The sequence below is a fragment of the Triturus cristatus genome, chromosome 9 (assembly GCF_964204655.1).
Source record: "Triturus cristatus chromosome 9, aTriCri1.1, whole genome shotgun sequence".
NCBI classification, from domain to species: domain Eukaryota; kingdom Metazoa; phylum Chordata; class Amphibia; order Caudata; family Salamandridae; genus Triturus; species Triturus cristatus.
In genome coordinates, this window is record NC_140592.1 from 1,026,721,038 (window position 1) to 1,026,739,754 (window position 18,717).

General features: G+C 50.3%; 1 protein-coding gene across 1 annotated transcript in view; it reads right to left on the reverse strand.

Moving 5' to 3' along the window:
• Positions 1-18,717, reverse strand: part of LTBP2 (latent transforming growth factor beta binding protein 2) — a 1,878,832-nt gene that overhangs the window by 53,240 nt on the left and 1,806,875 nt on the right. The window contains exon 32 of the mRNA XM_085626762.1: positions 16,018-16,167. Coding sequence (XP_085482888.1) covers positions 16,018-16,167 — 150 coding nt within the window. The remainder of the gene's footprint in view (positions 1-16,017; positions 16,168-18,717) is intronic.

Sequence of the window (18,717 nt, forward strand, 5' to 3'; positions counted from 1 at the left end):
TGTTAGGGCCTGCGTCTGGTGCCAGTGCCGGTGCTCTGCGGATCGATGAGAGATTCGATGGACTGGCAGAACCGGGGATATGAAGGTGCTGGCGCTGCGGATGCCCTACACTGAGTCTCCCTGTGGCCACACGCTAGTTGGCTCTAACTGTGGATCGGGGTTTGCAGCGATCTGGCTGTGAACTGCGGGCAGGGCGAAGGTCTCCCTTCTGAAGTTGGAAAGTGCAGAGAGTGGACTGGAGGTCGTGGGGGAACCTGTGAACTCGTGCCGCTGGGGCCTCCTTGTCGACGGTGAGAGGTGGACGGAGAGGGGTGTGGTGGAGCCCTCCCGGACTGAGGACTCTTGGTCTGCGGTTGAGTGTAGCCTCGAGTAGTGCCTGGAACGCTGGTCCGCCGCTATGGGTAAGCCTAGGCCCAGGACCACTGACACGGGCCGAGACCCCGAGGGGGCGGCGACTGACTTGTCGCAGGTGGATGCGGGAGACCCTATACAGCTTCAGCTCCGAGAAATCCTGGCAGCCGTCACAGACACTAAAGCTACCTTCCACCAGGACATTACCACGGTGGCGGTTGGGCTGGGCCTACTGCACGACGAACATAAGAAGCTGGCGGGGAGGGTCAAAGACGCTGAAACTAGCATAGCGGAATTGCTCCCGGCTAGCAAAGATACCGCCCACCAGCTGAACGCTCTCACGGCGAGAGTGAACACCTTGGAACGCAGAGCGGATGATGCGGAAGGTAGGAATCGGAGGAACAACGTCCGAGTGGTGGGGCTCCCGGAAGGAGTGGAGGGAGCTGACATGGTGACGTATTTGGAGTCATGGCTTAAAACTGCGGTGGCCCCGGAGGGTCTCTCTGTTTTCTATACGCTGGAGCGGGCCCATAGGGTCCCGGCTAGGCCGCTTGGTCTGGGCAGGCCGCCGAGGCCGGTGATTGCTCGCCTCCTCCATTACCGGGACCGGGATTTACTATTGCAGAGGGCGAGAACGATGGGCCCCTTCACCGTGGATAACAGCAGAGTCACGCTGTTCCCGGACTATACCCTAGAGGTCCAGCAACGGAGGGCTTCTTACTTGGAGGTCAAAAAGGCGCTGAGGAAGGAGAATTTGCAGTATTATAATATACAAAAACAACTATGAGTCTCATACAATTGAAGACCTTGACACAAGAATAAAGGTGATGCTGGAAACTAGTAAAGCTGTGGATTCAAGTATGCATATGTGTATGTATGCATAGATGTAAAAATTCCCATCATCAACCTCGAGAGGTTAGCTTCTCCATCACAGTTATTATATTATTGAAACTGTTATAGCACTGTTTTTATATATTGCCAACAAGGTAGCGATCTAATAAAATGTGTTTAGTGCCTTGTTAGACAATTTTTATCCAGCACCTTTACACTTTCACATTTCACGAGCACTGCAATTATCATACTTTTCCATCATCCAACAACAACTAATATACCAGCTACTGGTTTGGGACACATAAGAGACCAAGATCTACAAATTGCCAAGTAGAAGATGGTACTCTTTCAAGTCCTCCATTCCCAGATGATGAAGCTAACCTCTCGAGGTTGATGATGGGAATTTTTACATCTATGCATACATATACATATGCATACTTGAATCCACAGCTTTACTAGTTTCCAGCATCACCTTTATTCTTGTGTCAAGGTCTTCAATTGTATGAGACTCAGTTGTTTTTGTATATTATTATGTTGATTTGGGGATGTTACAACTATTAGAGTCTGTAAACTTTTTCCCTTTGACCCCCACTCTTTTTCGAGATATTATAAGACAGAATTTGCAGTATTCCCTCTTGTTCCCAGCGCAACTACGAGTTACCTTGGAGGGTGCATCCCATTTCTTTGATTCTCTTGCGGACGCCTGGGAGTGGCTGGAAAGGTGTACAGGCGGGCGGGCGGCCACGAAAAGACGCGAGAGATCAGCGCCCCGGAGTCGATTGACTGGCGGGATTGGACCGCGGCGGCAGCGGCGGGGATCCCGGACGAGGCCCTCCACTGTGCAGACAGGGCTGGAAAGGGCGGCTGCCGTACGAGCGGTGGAGTCTGTGTCGGGCTCTGCCAGTCCGCCTCTGTTGGTTGGAGAGGGAGGTTCTGCTGAGGACTCTGCGGAGAGTGAAACGGACAATTCTACAAGTAGCAGCACAAAACTCCCGGTGGTCACGCCTCAAAGTGTGGATGAGATCATCTGATTCTATGGGGGGGAGGTTGGCATCTATTGGGGGTTTCACTGCAGGGAGATGTCTGGGTGTACGATGTGCATGCAAAGGGAAGGTAGTCTGTTTCGCTGTGGTTGGTAACACTTGCTTAAGTTGCGGAGCCGGCCCCGGGTCAGCTGTGTTCACCCTTTCCTTTGAAGTAGTCAAAGGACCTTGCTTTACTGTTAAGTTGGTGTCTGGTTTGGATGGGTACTAGTTTTAAGGTAACTGTCCTTGGGAGGGGGGACTGCGAGTTGGGGAACGTTCATTGGGGTCTCTGGCATGACATTTGTGATTTATTGAGGAGGCGGTGGAAGTATCATGTACCATGGGGGCCCTGAGTGATTTGAAGTGTATAACGTGGAATGTCAGGGGGCTGCACACCATGAGCCGCCGACATAAGGTCCATGCCTACCTTGTGCGGAGGAGGATACAAGTAGCGTTCCTCCAGGAGACTCACATTACGGGGTCAGAGGGTCTGGCGCTGCGTTGCAGGTGGAGGGGTCAGGTTTACCATACTTCGTACTCCGCATTTGCGCGAGGAGTATTGGTGTGGATTAGAGCTGGGGTCCCCTTTCAACTGGTGCATCAGATTGTGGATCCGGAGGGGAGGTATGTACTAGTGCAAGGTAAATTGAATGGGAGAGATGTCACACTGGGCAGTATCTATGCCCCGAACACTGAGCAGCAGGCCTTTTTTACTTTACTGTCCCGTAAGTTGTCATCTTACCTATCTGGCCCAATCATGCTTGGGGGTGACTTTAACTCAGTGACGGACACCGCTCTTGACAGGTCCCATCCGCCGCTCCGGTCGGCGCTGTCTACTGCGGCTGCCAGGGCTCGAGGGACATGGCAACTGAATTAGGGGTTGGTGGATACTTGGAGGGAGCAGCACCCGGGTGAGAGGGACTATTCCTTTTTCTCGTCTCTTCATGAGTTACACGTTAGATTAGACGCCATCTTCTGCTCCCCTGATATACACACGGTGGTTCAGCACAGTGAATATTTGACCAGAACAATCTCGGATCATAACCCCCTGCTGCTGAGGCTTTGCTGGGTCGCCCAGCGCCCAGAGATCCCGTTATGGCGTTTAAACCCGGAGCTGCTGGAGGACTCGGTATTCCAAGAGGCGATAAGTGAGGGGGTGACCCAATACTTTCAAGAGAACACAAGCTCAGCCTCCTCGTTGGCTGTGGAGTGGGACGCTTTTAAAGTGCTGGTGAGGGCCCTTTGTATTGCTCATAAGATCGGAGTGCGTAGAGTCCTCCTTCAGGACATAGATACGGCAGACCGGCGATTGCGAGAGTTGGAGCGTGCTTGAGCAGAGCGTCCGGAGGGGCAGGGGGAAGAGTTGGCGGCCCGGGAGGCAGTCGCGGTGGGGGTCGAGAAGCTACGTGTTATGATTACAAGCAGTATTTGATACGGGCCCATGCGGAGCGTGATAAAGCGGGGACATTGTTGGCATGGCTTGCGAGCCCACTAAAACAGGCGGCCCCCATATTGGCGCTACGCGATCCAGAGGGGCGTCTGTGTTGCACTCAACAGGGTATTAATCGTCTGTTTACCAGCTACTACGAGGGGCTATATGCTAGTAGGGTGGACCTGGATGGGGATCGACTGGGGGGATTCTTGGCTGGGGGAGACTTGCCGGCCCTTCCCAAAGCGGCAGCAGATGTGCTGGGTCAAGACATCACTCTGAGGGAAGTACGAGGTGCAATCAAACATATGGCGCGGAAGAAGACTCCAGGGGTGGATGGGCTACCAATTGAATTTTATGCATCATACGTGTAGTTGTTGGCTCCTAAGCTGGTGACCCTCTACAACGAATCGCGGAGGGTGGGCCGGCTCCCGGCCATGATGCGTGAGGCACTTATAATTCCGCTGTTGAAGCCAGGGAGGCCTCCCACAGACGTGACCTCCTACCGTCCGCTATCCATGCTCACTACCGACTATAAGATCCTGAGTCGGATACTGGCCTCGCGCCTCCTGCCGTATATGACCCGACTGGTGCATGTAGATCAGGCGGGGTTTATTCCCAAACGCAATACCGCTGGCAATGTTCGGCGCCTGCTCTGGGTGTTGGAGGCTGATACGTGTGCCTCGCGCGCCGCTGCTGTGTTCTCGGTCGACATAGAAAAGGCCTTTGATAGTTTGGAGTGGCCCTACTTGTTTCAGGTCTTGTGTACTTTTGGGCTGGGGGAACGCTTTGTGGCTTGGACAGCGCTGCTGTATAGAGACTCCACGGCTAGAACTAAGTCAGGAGGTCTGATATCACCCCCCTGTGCGGTGGCTAGGGGGACGCGCCAGGGGTGCCCCTTATCCCCGCTGTTTGCGTTGGCCATAGAGCCGATGGCGGCCCAAGCCCGAACGGGAAGTTGGTTCAGGGGGCTCCAGGTGCACGATGATACCCATTACATAGCCCTTTACGCGGATGATCTCCTTCTGTTTTTGGCCGATACCCAGGGGGAGTTGATAGGAGCTAAGCGACTGCTGCAATGTCTTGAAGAATTGGCGGGGCTGAAAGTGAATTGGTCCAAATCATGTCTTTTCCCCACCTCCAAGATAGCTGAGGATCCTCGATGTATGGAGGAGGTACAGTGGGAATCCACCTGTATAACATACTTGGGGACACGTATTTACCACGACCGTAAAGACCTTGTGGAGGGTAATATTGGTAGAGCTGTGCGAGGTCTTCGGGGCAGTATGGACTTCTGGCAGTCGCTGCCGCTGTCCCTGATGGGGAGGGTAGCGCTTCTTAAGATGGTGGCACTCCCCAGGTTGCTGTACTACTTCCGGACGCTCCCTGTTTGGATCCCTGCGTCGACGTTTAAGAAACTCCAACAGATGATAACGGGGTTTCTCTGGGTTGCTGGCAGACGTCGGGTAGCGTTACATACGTTGATGCGGCCACGAGGGGAGGGAGGGTTAGCAGTCCCGGACTTGGAAACCTATTACTTAGCTGCACAGCTGCAGTGGCTGACCCAGGCGGTGGCTCCAGAGTTCAGAGCCTTGGGGATATCTCTAGCAAGGTGCAGACCTTGCGGTTGTGCTGGAATAGGAGCCAGCAGAGAGCGCGGATCGCCCGATCGTACGCGCCGGAGATCCCACTGTTGATGTGTCGGCAGTTGCCCCACGGGGGCAGCTGGTTGGCACTTGAGGGGTGGTGTGATTTGGGTTTGACGGCGGTGGGAGATCTGTACGAAGACAATGTCCTATTGCCTTACGAGACCATTCGCGAGGACTATCTCATGCATGCGGGCTTGGTGTTGGCTATACAGCGGCGGTGGAGGGGAGGGCTATCTGAGCCCAAGACATCCATGGCTTGTCAGTATGTGGTGCTGGTGGCTGGAACCATTAAGGCTGTTGCTTGTTTATACCGACGGATGACTTGCGAAAAACTAGCCCCCCTTACAAGGCTGAAGCAGCGGTGGGAAGAGAATATTGAAGGGGAAATACCTGATAAAATACGGGCGGAATGGCTTGAGCGTCCCTGGAAATGCTCTAGGAATGCTCGTTTCCAACAGATCCAATTTTTTATTTTGCACAGGGCTTATCTCACTCCAGTTAGAATCCAACGCTACTTTCGCACACCTGCGGCGCCTTGCCCTAGGTGTCACGAAGAGGGGGCGGACTTCCGCCATATGTTGTGGAGCTGTCCTCGGATCGGGGCTTACTGGAGGGAGGTGTGGATGTTGCTTTGTGATGTTACGGAAAGGGAGATTGAGATTGGTATAGGTCCATGCTTGTTACACTGGTTTCCTCACACCTCGAACACAAAAGTCACTAGCAAATTTATCGATATGGGGCTGGTTCTGGCCAAGCGGGAAATTACTGCTAACTGGAAGGCGCAGCGAGGGCCGAGGTTACAGATATGGAGGGCAGAATTCATTCGGTGGGCGGGGTGTGAATCGGTTCTTCGGCTGCAGGCGGCTACTCAAACTCAGCCCGTGCCTGGGGAGCTTTGACAGAATTACTGAAACCCACAGGCTCTGATACTGATGTAGGCTCGGAGATGAGTGAAACGCAAGAACCGCCTTCCCCTGGGTCTGGTTAGAAAGGAGTTGGGAGGGTAGGTGCTATCCCAGTTAGGGTGTTAGAGGTCCTCTGTTAGGAAAGCCCAGGGTGTACCTCGTCGTGACAGGAGCTGTTATTCTGAGCAAAGAACTGAATGCCTTGTTATGTATTCCGTCAATGAGTCATGCCGGGCAAGTTGCGGGAACGGGGGTGGAGGGAGGGAGGAGGGGGGTTAGTATGGTAGAGATGTTAGGTTTGCTGTTCTTGTTCCTGATTTCGTGATGAAGCTTCTGCATGTCTGTACTGTTAGTCAGGGTGCCGTCTGTTACTTTGATGTGGAAGCGGGTGGGTGGAGCTGGTGGGTGGTACACTGCGAGGACTTGTGGTGCGTGTGGGTAGTACCACCTGCGCGCCATGGGGTAACCATGGATGCGTGTGCACAAGGATTATTATATGTCAGGGCTATTTTTTATTTATTTTTTCCTTTTTTTTTTTTTGCATGAAGGGAGGCTCCTGATCGGATTGTTACTGAGTGTTATGTGACATTGCTCAATGCATATATTTGCAAATGTATCCTGTCAACGAAACCTTGAAATGCCAATAAAAATATGTTATAAAAAAAAATAGCTACCTGGTTGGAGACAGCCAATCCGCCTCAATACTTCCACAGCCTCATTCCTAGGGCCCACTTGTTGGCAAATGGAGGCTGCCCCTTATGCATTGTTGCTAGTGTCTGTAACTTCATGCACCAACGTCTCCGCATGACTCCTCTGATGGGCGCTGTTTAAATTGCTTTCTTCTCCTGAGCCTCCTCATCAAAGCAGTCCACAAACAGCATGAATGGTCTACTACCACAGAGATCATACAAGGTGGCACCCCAAGACATCTCGGCCCCTCTGTCCGCTCTCACTGATGTTAGTATTTCGTGGAACTATCCGGCTGAGACTTCCCATATTCTTGTTATATGCAACCCCAAGTATTCATTAAAAACCCTTAAGCTCTCTCTTGGGGTGGCAGAGGGGCATCAATAGAAGTCAATTTCAGTGTGGAAGGAGAACAGATCTAGGCCTCATGTCTGCTCATTTTGTACACCATGACCCAGGTTATCATTTGGTTTTCACAGAAAGTGAGGGTGATAAACATACCACACAAAAATCACCTGCTGGATAGGAACTGGGACAAACAGACGGTTCTAAAATCTTCAGACACTTTTAAAACATTGAATGAAGCGAGAAAAATTCAAAGTCTGTGGAACAAATCTCACAGAATAGGATGACAACCCCTTATAGTATTTTAAGACCCTCTCAGCATGAGCTGGAAAAAAGAACTGAGGCTGTCAGGCAAAAGCCAGTCATGCTGGGATTTTGGAAACTATGGGCTACTTCAAGGAACTGTTTATGTTTGCTGCTTGTTTTTGCCTTCTGCTTGTTAGGCTTATCTTCTCCTTCCATTCAACTATACTTCCTAGGACTTCAGGTCCTCTCTGTACAGTAGGTCAGTGTGCTGGTGCTGGAGTGCTCTAATGTATAAAAATAGGAATTCACAAAAAACATGCCCTGTGTAGCCTATGGGTGTTGTATCTCAATTTGAAACTGATAGTTCTCACGTCAATCATTTGGATTGGCAGTCCTGGGATGCCCATGCACAGGCAGGAATGAACAAGTTGCTTACCTTCAGAAAGGCCTTATCTGGTAGAGACCCAATCAAGCTGCAGATTCCTTAGCTTAGAATATTTCCCAGGAACCAGACTGGGTCCAGAAACATTTGACCATCCCCTTGTGCGCCGGTAGGAGGTGTCATTTAGCTCCACGTGGCGTCATCTGCACAGAAAGTGACGTGTGCGGTGTTTTTCCGCACCAGAAGCACGGAGCCAAGCTGAGGAGGAATTACTAGTGTGCTAAAGTGATGTCCTGAAGGATCTCTTCAATTGTAAATGAAATGTACTTTGCAGAACGAGGAGGATGGGAGCGTCGTAAGGAATCTGCGGCTAGAGTCTCTACCAGATAAGGAGTTACTGAAGGTAAGTAACTTGTTCATCTGATAAGAGACTTCAAGCTGCAGATTCTTACCTTATGATTATACCAAAGCAATCTCTCCCTGGGTCTGTGGAGTGTGTTACACTAAGAAGTCCTGAAGGACAGAATGGGCAAAGTGCCCATCACGCCAGACCTGACTGTCTAGTCACAAGGGTTTGCAAAATATGTGCAGCGATGCCCACGTAACTGCCTGACAGATATCCAGAACTGGGACTCATCTCACTAATTCAGTGGTTGCAGGTCTAGTTGTGGTGAAAGGAGCTCTTAAGCTCTCAGGGGGCTGCTTTAAAATTCAGCTGGAGATGATTCTTTTGTGAACTGCCTTGCCTTTCTTCGCACCCGTGAAACCAACAAAGAGTTGATCATCCACCCGGAAGTCTTTGGTACGATTAGTGTAAAATGACAGTGCTCTTTTTGGGACCAGTTTGTCTGGGAAAAAAGGTTGTCTATGGGGGATGAACCAAAAGGAACTGCAACTCACTAACCCTCCGGGAAGATGTTATTGCCACAAGGAAGATGGTTTTGATGGTCTGCAGTCTTAGAGGCCAGTTGTGCATAGGCTCAAATAGTGAGCACATAAGAAAAGTGAGGACTAAATTAAGGTCTCATTAGGGCAAATGAGGGCATAGGAGGAAACGTGTTCTAAACCTTTTGAGGAAACGAGTCACAACAGGTGACTTGACAAGGAAGGTTGGTCCAGCAACCACAGGAATGCAGAAATGGCAAAAAGTTATCCTTTAACTGTGCCCAAAGGTGTATAGGTTTCCTGAGCTCCGCTCAAGATGAGATGCATCACCGTGCTGACATTGTGCGTTCTCAGCTAAGGTGAATAGATCTAACCAATGTTCTCCACAATCTCTGAAGAGACCTTGCACCACCTCTGAATGAAGACGCCTAACGTGACCCATGAGCTTTCAATGACTGACATTGTCTACTCTGACATTCAACAAACCTGCCAGATGTTGAACTACCAGATATCTGCCTGATGTTCCAGCCAGGTACTGTGACGCAGGGCCTCTTGATACAGAGTTCTCGACCCTGCTTCCCCGCTTGTTGCAGTACCCCATGGAAGTGGTGTTGTCCGTGAACACTTGAACCAGCCTTCCCTTGACGGAAGGAAGAAAGGCTTTCAATGCTAGGTGAATCACTTAGAGTTCCAATAATTGGATGTGAACTAGGTGGATGTGAAGCTGAGACTCCGCCAGAGACCAGAGTTCTCTGATCTCCACCTCTCCCAAATGGCCACCCCAACCTAGAAGAGATGCATCTGTTATTACCATGAGCTCTGGGTGGGGAAGAGAGAGGGGTCTACAGTTGACCCAGTTACGGTCCGTGAGCCACCACTACAGATCTCTTGCAGTTCCCTCTGATATCTGGACTAGGTCGGAGACATTCTCCTGATGCTGTGCCCACTGGAACTTCAGATCCCACTGCAGGGCCTGCATATGCCATGTTTTACCAGCAGGATGCAGGGGCCATGAGACCCTATAGCTTCAGAGTCAGACTCACTGCAATTCAGCCCAGAGGCTGAAACATCAGAATCATAGTTTGAATATCCTGGACTAACTGTTTCAGAGGACAGCCTGTTGTCAAGGTAGGGGAAGACAGAGACACCTGACCTCTGCAGATAAGCTTCAACCACCACCCTCACTTCAAATCTCTGTGAACACCTGAGGGGTAATGATCAGGCCAAAGGGGAGCCCAGCAAACTGTTAATGCTCTTGGTCTACTATGAACCGCAGATAGCACCTGTGGGCAGGCAGAACAGGGATGCAGAAGTAGGCATCCTGCAAGTTCAGTGCTATCATCCACAGGGTCAAGGGCAGAAAGAAACAGCCATAGTGAGCATCTTGCATTTTTTGCTTTCAGGAAATAGCTGAGGGGCGTAGATCTCGGATAGCGCGGGCTCCTTTTTCCTTTTTCGGCACTAGAAAGTAGCGGGAATAGCAACCATGACCTACTTCTGATGCGGGCACCCTTTGGATGGCTCCTTTGGCCAGAAGAGACAGTACTTCCTTTCGCTATAGCGAGAGTTGGTCCTCTGTCAGCTGACTGGTGGATGGTGGCAAGGGCGGCGAGGTCTGTTGGAATGGGAGAGCATAGCTCTACTGGATGATCTGAAGAGCCCACTTGTCGAAAGTTATTTCCTGCCATTGGGGCAGGTGGTGCCAGATGAAGCCACCAACTGCGTGCCCATGGTGGTAGGAGGGCTAAGTAAAGAAGTTTCAGAGTTACAGTTCCTGGGGGGAGTGTGGGGAGAAATTGGGTCGAGCTCTGGTTTCCACAGACCTGTGGGAGCCACGTCCATGAACAAAAAAGGACAGTGATGCCTGCTGGCTGTGGTGGCTGGAGAGAAATGGGCATGGCTGTTAGCCTATACCATAGCCATGGAAGTTGGTTGCGGCTGTCATGGGGCCATGGTGATCTCAAATGGCCTAGCTATGGGCCTAATGTCCTTAAATCATTCTAGAGCCCAATCCGCCTTGTCCCAAAAAAGGCGAGTTCCATTGAAGGGCATGTCCATAAGGGATGTCTGGATATCCTCCAATAAGCCAGGAGTGACGACGCAGCACCACTGTGGAAGCAAAGGCTCTGACCAGCGAATCGGTCGTATCCAATCCACATCTGATGGGGAATTTTGCAACATCTCTACCATCAGCAACCGATAGGGAGTGTATGGCCCAGGCCTCCTCCAGAAACACAGGCAGCACTTGCACAACCGTATTCACACAGTGTGGGAATAACATCCTAATAAGCATGTGGTGTTAATGGGCCGCAGTGTCAGGCTGGCTGAAATTCTCTTGCCAAAGGTGTCCAGCCTCCTGGATTCCCTATCTGGTGGTGTGGTAGTGATCGTGCCTGGATTTATTCTGGACATTGAGGCCTGAACCACCAGGCTCTCAGGAGTGGGGTGCTGGGAAAAGAAGGGGGTCCCCGGAAGTGGGGCAATGGCAGAGGCTATGGCTCTCTGCACAGGAGTGCCTGTGCAGGGCTTGGTCCACGCCCTGAGCAGCACATCTGTGAGGGCTTCATTAAAGGTGTGTAAGGGTTTTGATAAGGATACAGTGAGCTGGAGCGCCTCTGTCAAAACATTGTTCTTGACCGTGGGCAGCTGCAGGTCCAGGACCTCAGTTACCCTCCGGAACACCATCGCAAAAGAAGACCTTTCTTCCACCGCCACTGTGGGAGGAGAGAGGAGGCCAGTGTCTGGTGATGTGTCCAGACCACTGGCATCAGTCAAGTCCTCGTACCAGGTGGCATCGGCCATAAACTCTGCTAGGTGGCTGGAATAAAAAAGGGTCCCTGCTCCAATTTCTGCCAAGTGTGCCTGGTTGCACCAGAGTCAGCATCGAGTGACGCTGGTTCTTCTCTGCATCAGAGTCAGGAATCACAACGGGATTGGTGGTGGCGCTGTGAATTCCGCCACTGGAATGGTCCTTGGAGGAGATGGCGTAGTCATGGCCCAACGGCGCCGAGGGCAGGCCCGCTTGTGGAATACCATTTGAAGGCCTTTCCGCACCCATGGGGGTCCAAAGGAGCTCCAGAGATGTTCAACCACCCAAAATGAGGTTCATTGCCTCATAAAATTCTTATAGTTGGGTGGGGGTCACTCTGGATAACCTGAGGAAGCATGGCGAGGACCCAGTGTCAGACGCCAGCTACACAGGAATAACCTGGAAGTAGGGCTTCAATCTGTGGCATTGTTACCATGCGTTGCCTGATGAATGGGAGCAATGCAGAGAAGTCCAAGAGAGCTTCAGCTTTCCTGGACTTCTTCTTGTGAGACATACCTGAAGAGGTCCAGGATCGTGACGAAGATCGAGGCGAACAACTCCTGGAGCGGTGCCAAGACCTCCCTTGCGTATTGGGAACTGGAGTGGTGCGGAGTCCCATATAAGGAGTGGCCAAAAGCTTCATGACAAACTGGCGGATTGCCTTGGGGTTCATGGTCTTGCACTCCATGCAGGCTGCGGAACCGTGGTTCTGCTCCAAGCGCCACAAACACACCAAATGATGGTCCTTTACAGACATCTGTCTTATGACAGGCACCACAAGCCCTGAACCCAGTAGGTGTCTTTGGGGACATCTCCAAAAAGTAGTTAGATAACAAAGCCATACTAGTCGACTTTGACAAACGATGAAAAAAGCAAGCCAAAAATGACTATGGGAAGCTCATCCAGATCCAAGCAACTGAGGTCAGCATGCTGGGGTGGTACCTATATTGGCACTACGCATGTCACTTCCATCACTTCATGTCACTTCATGTTACTTCTGGCTGCCGCCACAAGAAGCCGAATTATGCCACCTACTGGTGCGCAATACTGGTGCGCAAGGGAATTGCTAAAATAATTTAAGGATCCAGTCTGAAGCCTGGGAAATATTCTAAGTTAAGGAATCTGAGTCTATATGTCTCTATCAGATATTCTACGTTTATGACTTCAATGAAGATCCTACAACGTAAACAAATTTTTTCCAGAGACACCTACAGAGCATCCCCAGTGACTCCCTCGTCAACCCAAGGCCACCTTGGTGGAATATGACCATGCTATAAATTACTTAAACTCACTTGGGTCATCCCGAGTCCCATAGTTTCCCCAACCCCAGTTTTCATGGTTCCGACAAGAAACCCTTAGATAGTCCATTATACTATAAGCACACGATACCTTGAAGCGCTATTTGAGCACATGAGAATGTATATGGAGCCCAGAGAGACTCCTGTGAAGCAATCATCACAGACTTCTAAATGGTACTCCCCAGTAATTCAGAGCCCTGGGACTCTTTTACTGGCACATGTGTATGCCATAATCTACTCATGGAGCATCCACCATTGAAATGTATGAGGAATCCAGTGCCTACTGCAGTTGAGCATTTTATAATGGCTCATGGAACTTCCCCAGTGATCAGCATGGAGGATTCCACAGCATTCCCTAGAGATTGAAAAAGTACTTCCCTGAGTCTCTCATAAAGCATTCAGCTCTTAATAAATTGGAGAATCCTCCAGCAAGTCCTGTAGACCCTAGCAATTAATCAATCAATCAATCAGTTAATTTGTGGAGCGCACTACTTACCCGCAAGTGTTTCAAGGCGTTGGGGTGGGGGGGGGGCAATGGGTGCTGCTGCTACTGGTCGAAAAGCCAGGGCTTGAGTCGTCTCCTAAAGGTCAGCAGGTCTTCGGTTTGTCGTAGGTTGAGGGGGAGGGTGTTCCAGGTCTTGGCGGCGCGGTGGGGGAAGGATCTGCCTCCGGATGTGGTCCTATGGATGCGCGGGACCGTGGCCAGGGCGTGGTCAGTGGAGCGCAGTTTCCTGTTGGGTATGTAGAAGTGGAGTCGGATGTTGAGATATGCTGGGCCGGTTTTGTGGAGTGCCTTGTGTGCGTGGATCAGGAGCTCGAAGGAGATTCTTCTGTCGACGGCGTCTTCTCGCTGTGCCATTTGATCTCCAATTTCCGGCAGTTGCGCTTTGATGCTAGGAGTTCCGGAGTGAACCAGCTGGCTCTCTTGCTGGTGTCTCTGTTGGTTGGCTTTTTCAGCGGGGCTAAGGTGTTGGTGCAGTCGTCCATCCAGCGTCTGAGGATGCGTGCATCATCGTCGGGGTCGGATCGGTGGGTTGAGTGCGAGGTTTGTCTGTTGTTGTTCTTCAGTGACTTTGCCCCAGCAGCGGCAGGGATCTGTAGGGTGCGCTGGTGTGTGAGGGGTTTTCGGAAGGTGAAGTGGATGCAGTGGTGGTCTGTCCTGGTGAGTTCGGAGGCGTGGCTGAAGGCGACGTGGGGGTTTGAGGTGAAGATGGCATCGAGCGTGTGGCCGGCGATGTGGGTCGGCGTCGTGACGAGCTGTTTTAGTCCGAGGTTGGCGAGCTTGTCGATCTGGGTGGAGGAGTTGCTGTTGTTGCTGTTCTCCAGATGATAGTTCATGTCTCCGAGGAGGATGTAGTCGGTGGAGGTCAGTGCGTGTGTGCTGATGAATTCGGCGATGGAGTCACAGAATTGTGGTCGGGGTACGGGCGGTCTGTAGACGAGGGTGCCTCTTAGGGTGGTCTTGGGGGTCCGTGTGGATCTGGAAGTGCATGTGTTCGGCGGTGCTGAGAGTGTCGTTGGTGTTTGTTAAGACCCTGATGGTGTTCTTGTGGACGATGGCGATTCCTCCTCCGGCTCCGTTGGTGAGGTCTCTGCGGGTGATCTTGTATCCGTCGGGGATGGCTATGGCGATGTCTGGAGAGGAGGCTTCGTTCATCCAGGTCTCGGTCAGGAAGGCGACGTCCGGAGATGCGGTGTCGAGTAGGTCCCAGAGCTCGACGGCGTGTTTGCGTGCGGAGCGGGTGTTGATCAGGATGCATCTGAGCTGGTTGGGTTCCGTCGTGGTGGGTGTCTCGGCGCCTTCGAGGCAGGAGAAGCTGCAGTTCCGGCAGGCGAAGGGACCGTGGGTGCGCTTCGGGGCAGCCTTGCAGCAGGTGTGGGTCCTTCCTGAGTTGAGAGTGACGAGGGTGCTGGCGTTGTAACGGAGGCGGTCTTCATGGCTAGTGCAGGGGCCAGGGGTTCTGGCGTTGGGCGCGGTCCAGGCGCAGACGGGCTTGCCTTAGGCAGGCCGGCGGCACGGCCACGTAGCAGCTGCCATATATGGAGAGGTGGGGAGGGAGGAGCAGCTGGGAGGCGGGAGGCGGGTGACAGGGGCAGTGAATGGGCACGGAGGGGGCAGGGCTGCGGGGGATGCAGCGGCGGGGACGGGAGCAGGGAAGCAAAGCAGTCGCAAGGTAGGAAAACAAGGCAAAAAGGGGTACAGAAGCAGAAAAGGGGGCACAGCAGGCGGACAGATGGGCAGGGGGCACACAGCAGAAAGGTCGCAGCAGGGGCGGGAGGAAGACAAGGGACAGAGGGAGAAAACCGGACAGTGGGGGCACAGAAGTAAAAGAGGTCACAGTGGCGACCGGGGGGCAGGGGGGGTACAGAAGAGGAACGGGTGTACAGAAGGAGGGCAGAGGAGTACAAAAGAGAGATGGGCAGACAGAGTACAGGCACAACAGATAGCAGATACAAACCTAAGGCCACCACTGGCCACCAGGGATGAGGCGCAGGTGGTAGCCTACGGGTGGTGGAGGGCTTCGACTTCAGCGGCGGCAGCAGGAATGCAGGCGGAGCCGCAGCGGCGGGGGGGAGCACAGTGACTATCAAAAGAATCCAACAGACTCTTATGCAGCAACCCTGAGTGACTCATAAACTTATGTCAATAAACTGTGAAAGAATATCCCCAGAGACCTGCAACGCGCTTCGGTAAGAAAATACCAGAAAAGGTCACCCCAAAACTCATCCATTACATTTCATTGAGCTTCCTTGAGGGTATACTCCAGAGACACTATTTAGATCTCCTTAGAGCTCTCCCTAGCATTTCTTTGATGGTCTCTGACAGCATCATATTGCCTCTCTCTGTGCCTTAAGAGAGATCCTTGATCTTCATAGTAGTACACCATGGTACATCATAGTACACTCCAGAGCTTCAACAGAGCATTGCTCATAGCCTACACTGACTGCTCGTCAGAACTTCCAGGAACACACTCGGCACTTCCAGAGTTTTCTTAGTTTTTCAGACTTCATCCTGGGGTTGTCCAACAGAACACAAACACAGTCTGATATTGTTCCATTACCATGCAGTCATAGTTTACCTGAAGGTCACAGCAAGACATCAGAAGAAGCCATTTTAGCAGCACACACTGGTGTTTCTTGTTCTACGTTTTATATGTGAGCACTCCATACTCACCGATACAGGCCAGCTTTGTCAGCTCAAGTTCAAAGCCATCGAAGCAGTCACAGGTGTAGCCCTCCCGGACTCGCACACATCGTCCGTTCTCACAGCCATTCAGGATGCCGCACTCCTCAGCTCGCAGACCCTCAAACCCCTCATAGTGCCCTGTAGAAAAAGCAGAACATGGTTATGAGCTCACAAAACTCACTTCCATGGCAGAGGAAACTCAGACAGAAGGAAGGAAAGACACATTGATCCTACAAGGACACAGGGGTTCACATACACACTGATCAGTGGAAAGAGCCATTCTACTGTAAACACCCAAGACATTCCGTAAACATACTGTGTGTTGAATTTAAGTATATTTTTGCTATGTTCACCTGAGGTTCTGTGGTAGTTTTGTCACTTAAGCATATGTGCTTGAGGCTCCTGTATGCCAAAGTATGTTCTGAAATAGCCTATCTGTTACTGTTTCTATTTTAGCATTTGTAGGGACGGCAGCCATACCAAACGCATGCACATGTCTGATATTCTAATTCCTAGTATTCCTATACCGAAGAGACATATGGTAGTACTTAATTGAATATTTATTTTTTAATGGTTGAGACCTAAGAGTAAAGTCACTGTGTGGAATAAAGACAGCACATTTTCTGGAAGGTCAATGAAAAGGAAAGAGTTCCCCATTGATTAACAGATTCCGTAGGTTAGGGAAATTATGTACCTGTGTGGTTTTGCCATGTTCCCTACTGTTCACACATTTGACTAAGGGAGACTTACCTCATGTTGGTTCAGCTTTGGTGTTTATGTTTTAGCATCTTCTGTATACTTAGACGATAGAAGGGAGTAAATAACTTGATATTCTTTCCCGGTGACTGACTGCTTTGTGAGTGAGACAAAAAAGGATCAAAGGTCTGCCACCCATTGATACATTTTTAATAGAATATGATTCAGAGTGGGGGTCCTAGGTACACTCCATGAGAGACTCATCTGAGAAATTATTTTTTGCCCCACAAGTCTAACAGCGCTTTGCTAGGAAGCATGTCTGGAGGTATGCTTACTGCTTAAGACTTGGAGAATCCCAGGAAGAGACTCTCCAATCCTGCTATGAAAGGAAAGACTGGAGGTCCATGCAGAGTGTTGGCTAAGCCTGGAGTTAGGCTTTTCATATGTGAAGAACTTACTACACAACAGCCCCCCGGTGACAAACTACTTTTCTCAGCAGATCGTGAACTCTCACATTGTCTGGAGACATGGATGCCATCTTTGATATCTAGGTATAACCTCTTTTCTGACTCACAGCGTCTTGGCTAGACACAGTTGCTGCAGCTGGGACCTGGATATGCTCATCAAAAACTTTCTTTGCAAAGTACAGTTGCTTCCTTTGGAATTTTGTTTCTTCTCCAGCACTGGATCTTTAAACGATTCACAAGCTTGAATTTGAATAGTTAGCAGCATTATCTACATAAGCAGTAGGAAGCCGGCTCATCTTCCTGAAAGAGGTTGTGTAGAACGTATTATCCCACTGAAGAATCTGCTGCTGTGTCTAAATACATGTGTGAACAAGGAAGTGCCAATGCTGATGAATAATTCAAAACAATAAATGTAACGTGGAAGATAACCTCAAACAACCACGCAAGTACTAATTAATAGTATTTATTTCAATTACTTTTCATTAAGTTATAGATTCATCTTGTATGGAAATTATTTTTGTGTGCAAGAATAAGAAGCCGTCAACAAATTTAAATACTTGACCAAGTAAACACATAATAGAAAAAAGTTAGAAAACATGAAAGAAAACTACACTGCACTCATCTGCCAGGAAGACGGACAAGATACTTTGGATAAACATTCATACACCACTCCTCATACAACCGAACAAACATTCAAACACACTTTCCTTTGGTAGCCTATTTGCAGCTTATTGAAGTTTACCAAAGGACCCATCAAACCTGGTGAGAATTGAACAAAATTATATAGAGGTGCATAACAACAACTGTTGCTCAAATCCTTCACAATTCAAGTTAATTTGTAAGAATGCACCAGCTTGATATATTTACACCAGTGTTTGTCAATACAATAAACAAAACAAAAGGTCGACGCGTTTCGAACCCCTAGTCCTTGAATGGGGGGTTCTCCTCAGGACCAAGACACTAGAAAGAAGATGAGAAAAGAGGGTGTAACTACTCCTGTGAAATATACAAATGCCTCAGGATTCTAAAAACTGAAAAATGGAACTCGTTGTGTGCGAGTCTTACCAGAGTGGCAGCGTGAATCAAGCTTTTTAAACACGGGGCCAACTAGAAAATAAAAAATTGGACTGTGTTAGCACTAGCAGTGAAAACATAAGACAATACACAAAATGTCCGAGTCATAGCAGTCATTACGATCGCGCCATTTACTCACATCTAATGGCGGAGGTGGTCTCTTAGGAAGTAAAGTAGAAGTTTTCTTGTAGTGCAAAGTTGACGACTCCCATAGTTGAAATGGGGCGAGGAAGCTCTGTGTAGGCGAAATGAGGGAAATTAAAAAATGACACCGGGACCGATGGATGCATAATATGGCTGTTTGAGGTGTTGGGGGGAACATACCTTAGTCGTCCCTTCGTTATCCCGCAATGTGAACTTTCACCCGGAGACGGCGACGCCGAATCTGCACGGATAAAGGAGGCATTTAGATCGGAGCAGTCCAAGTCATGAAAAACCTTTTAGAAAGCGG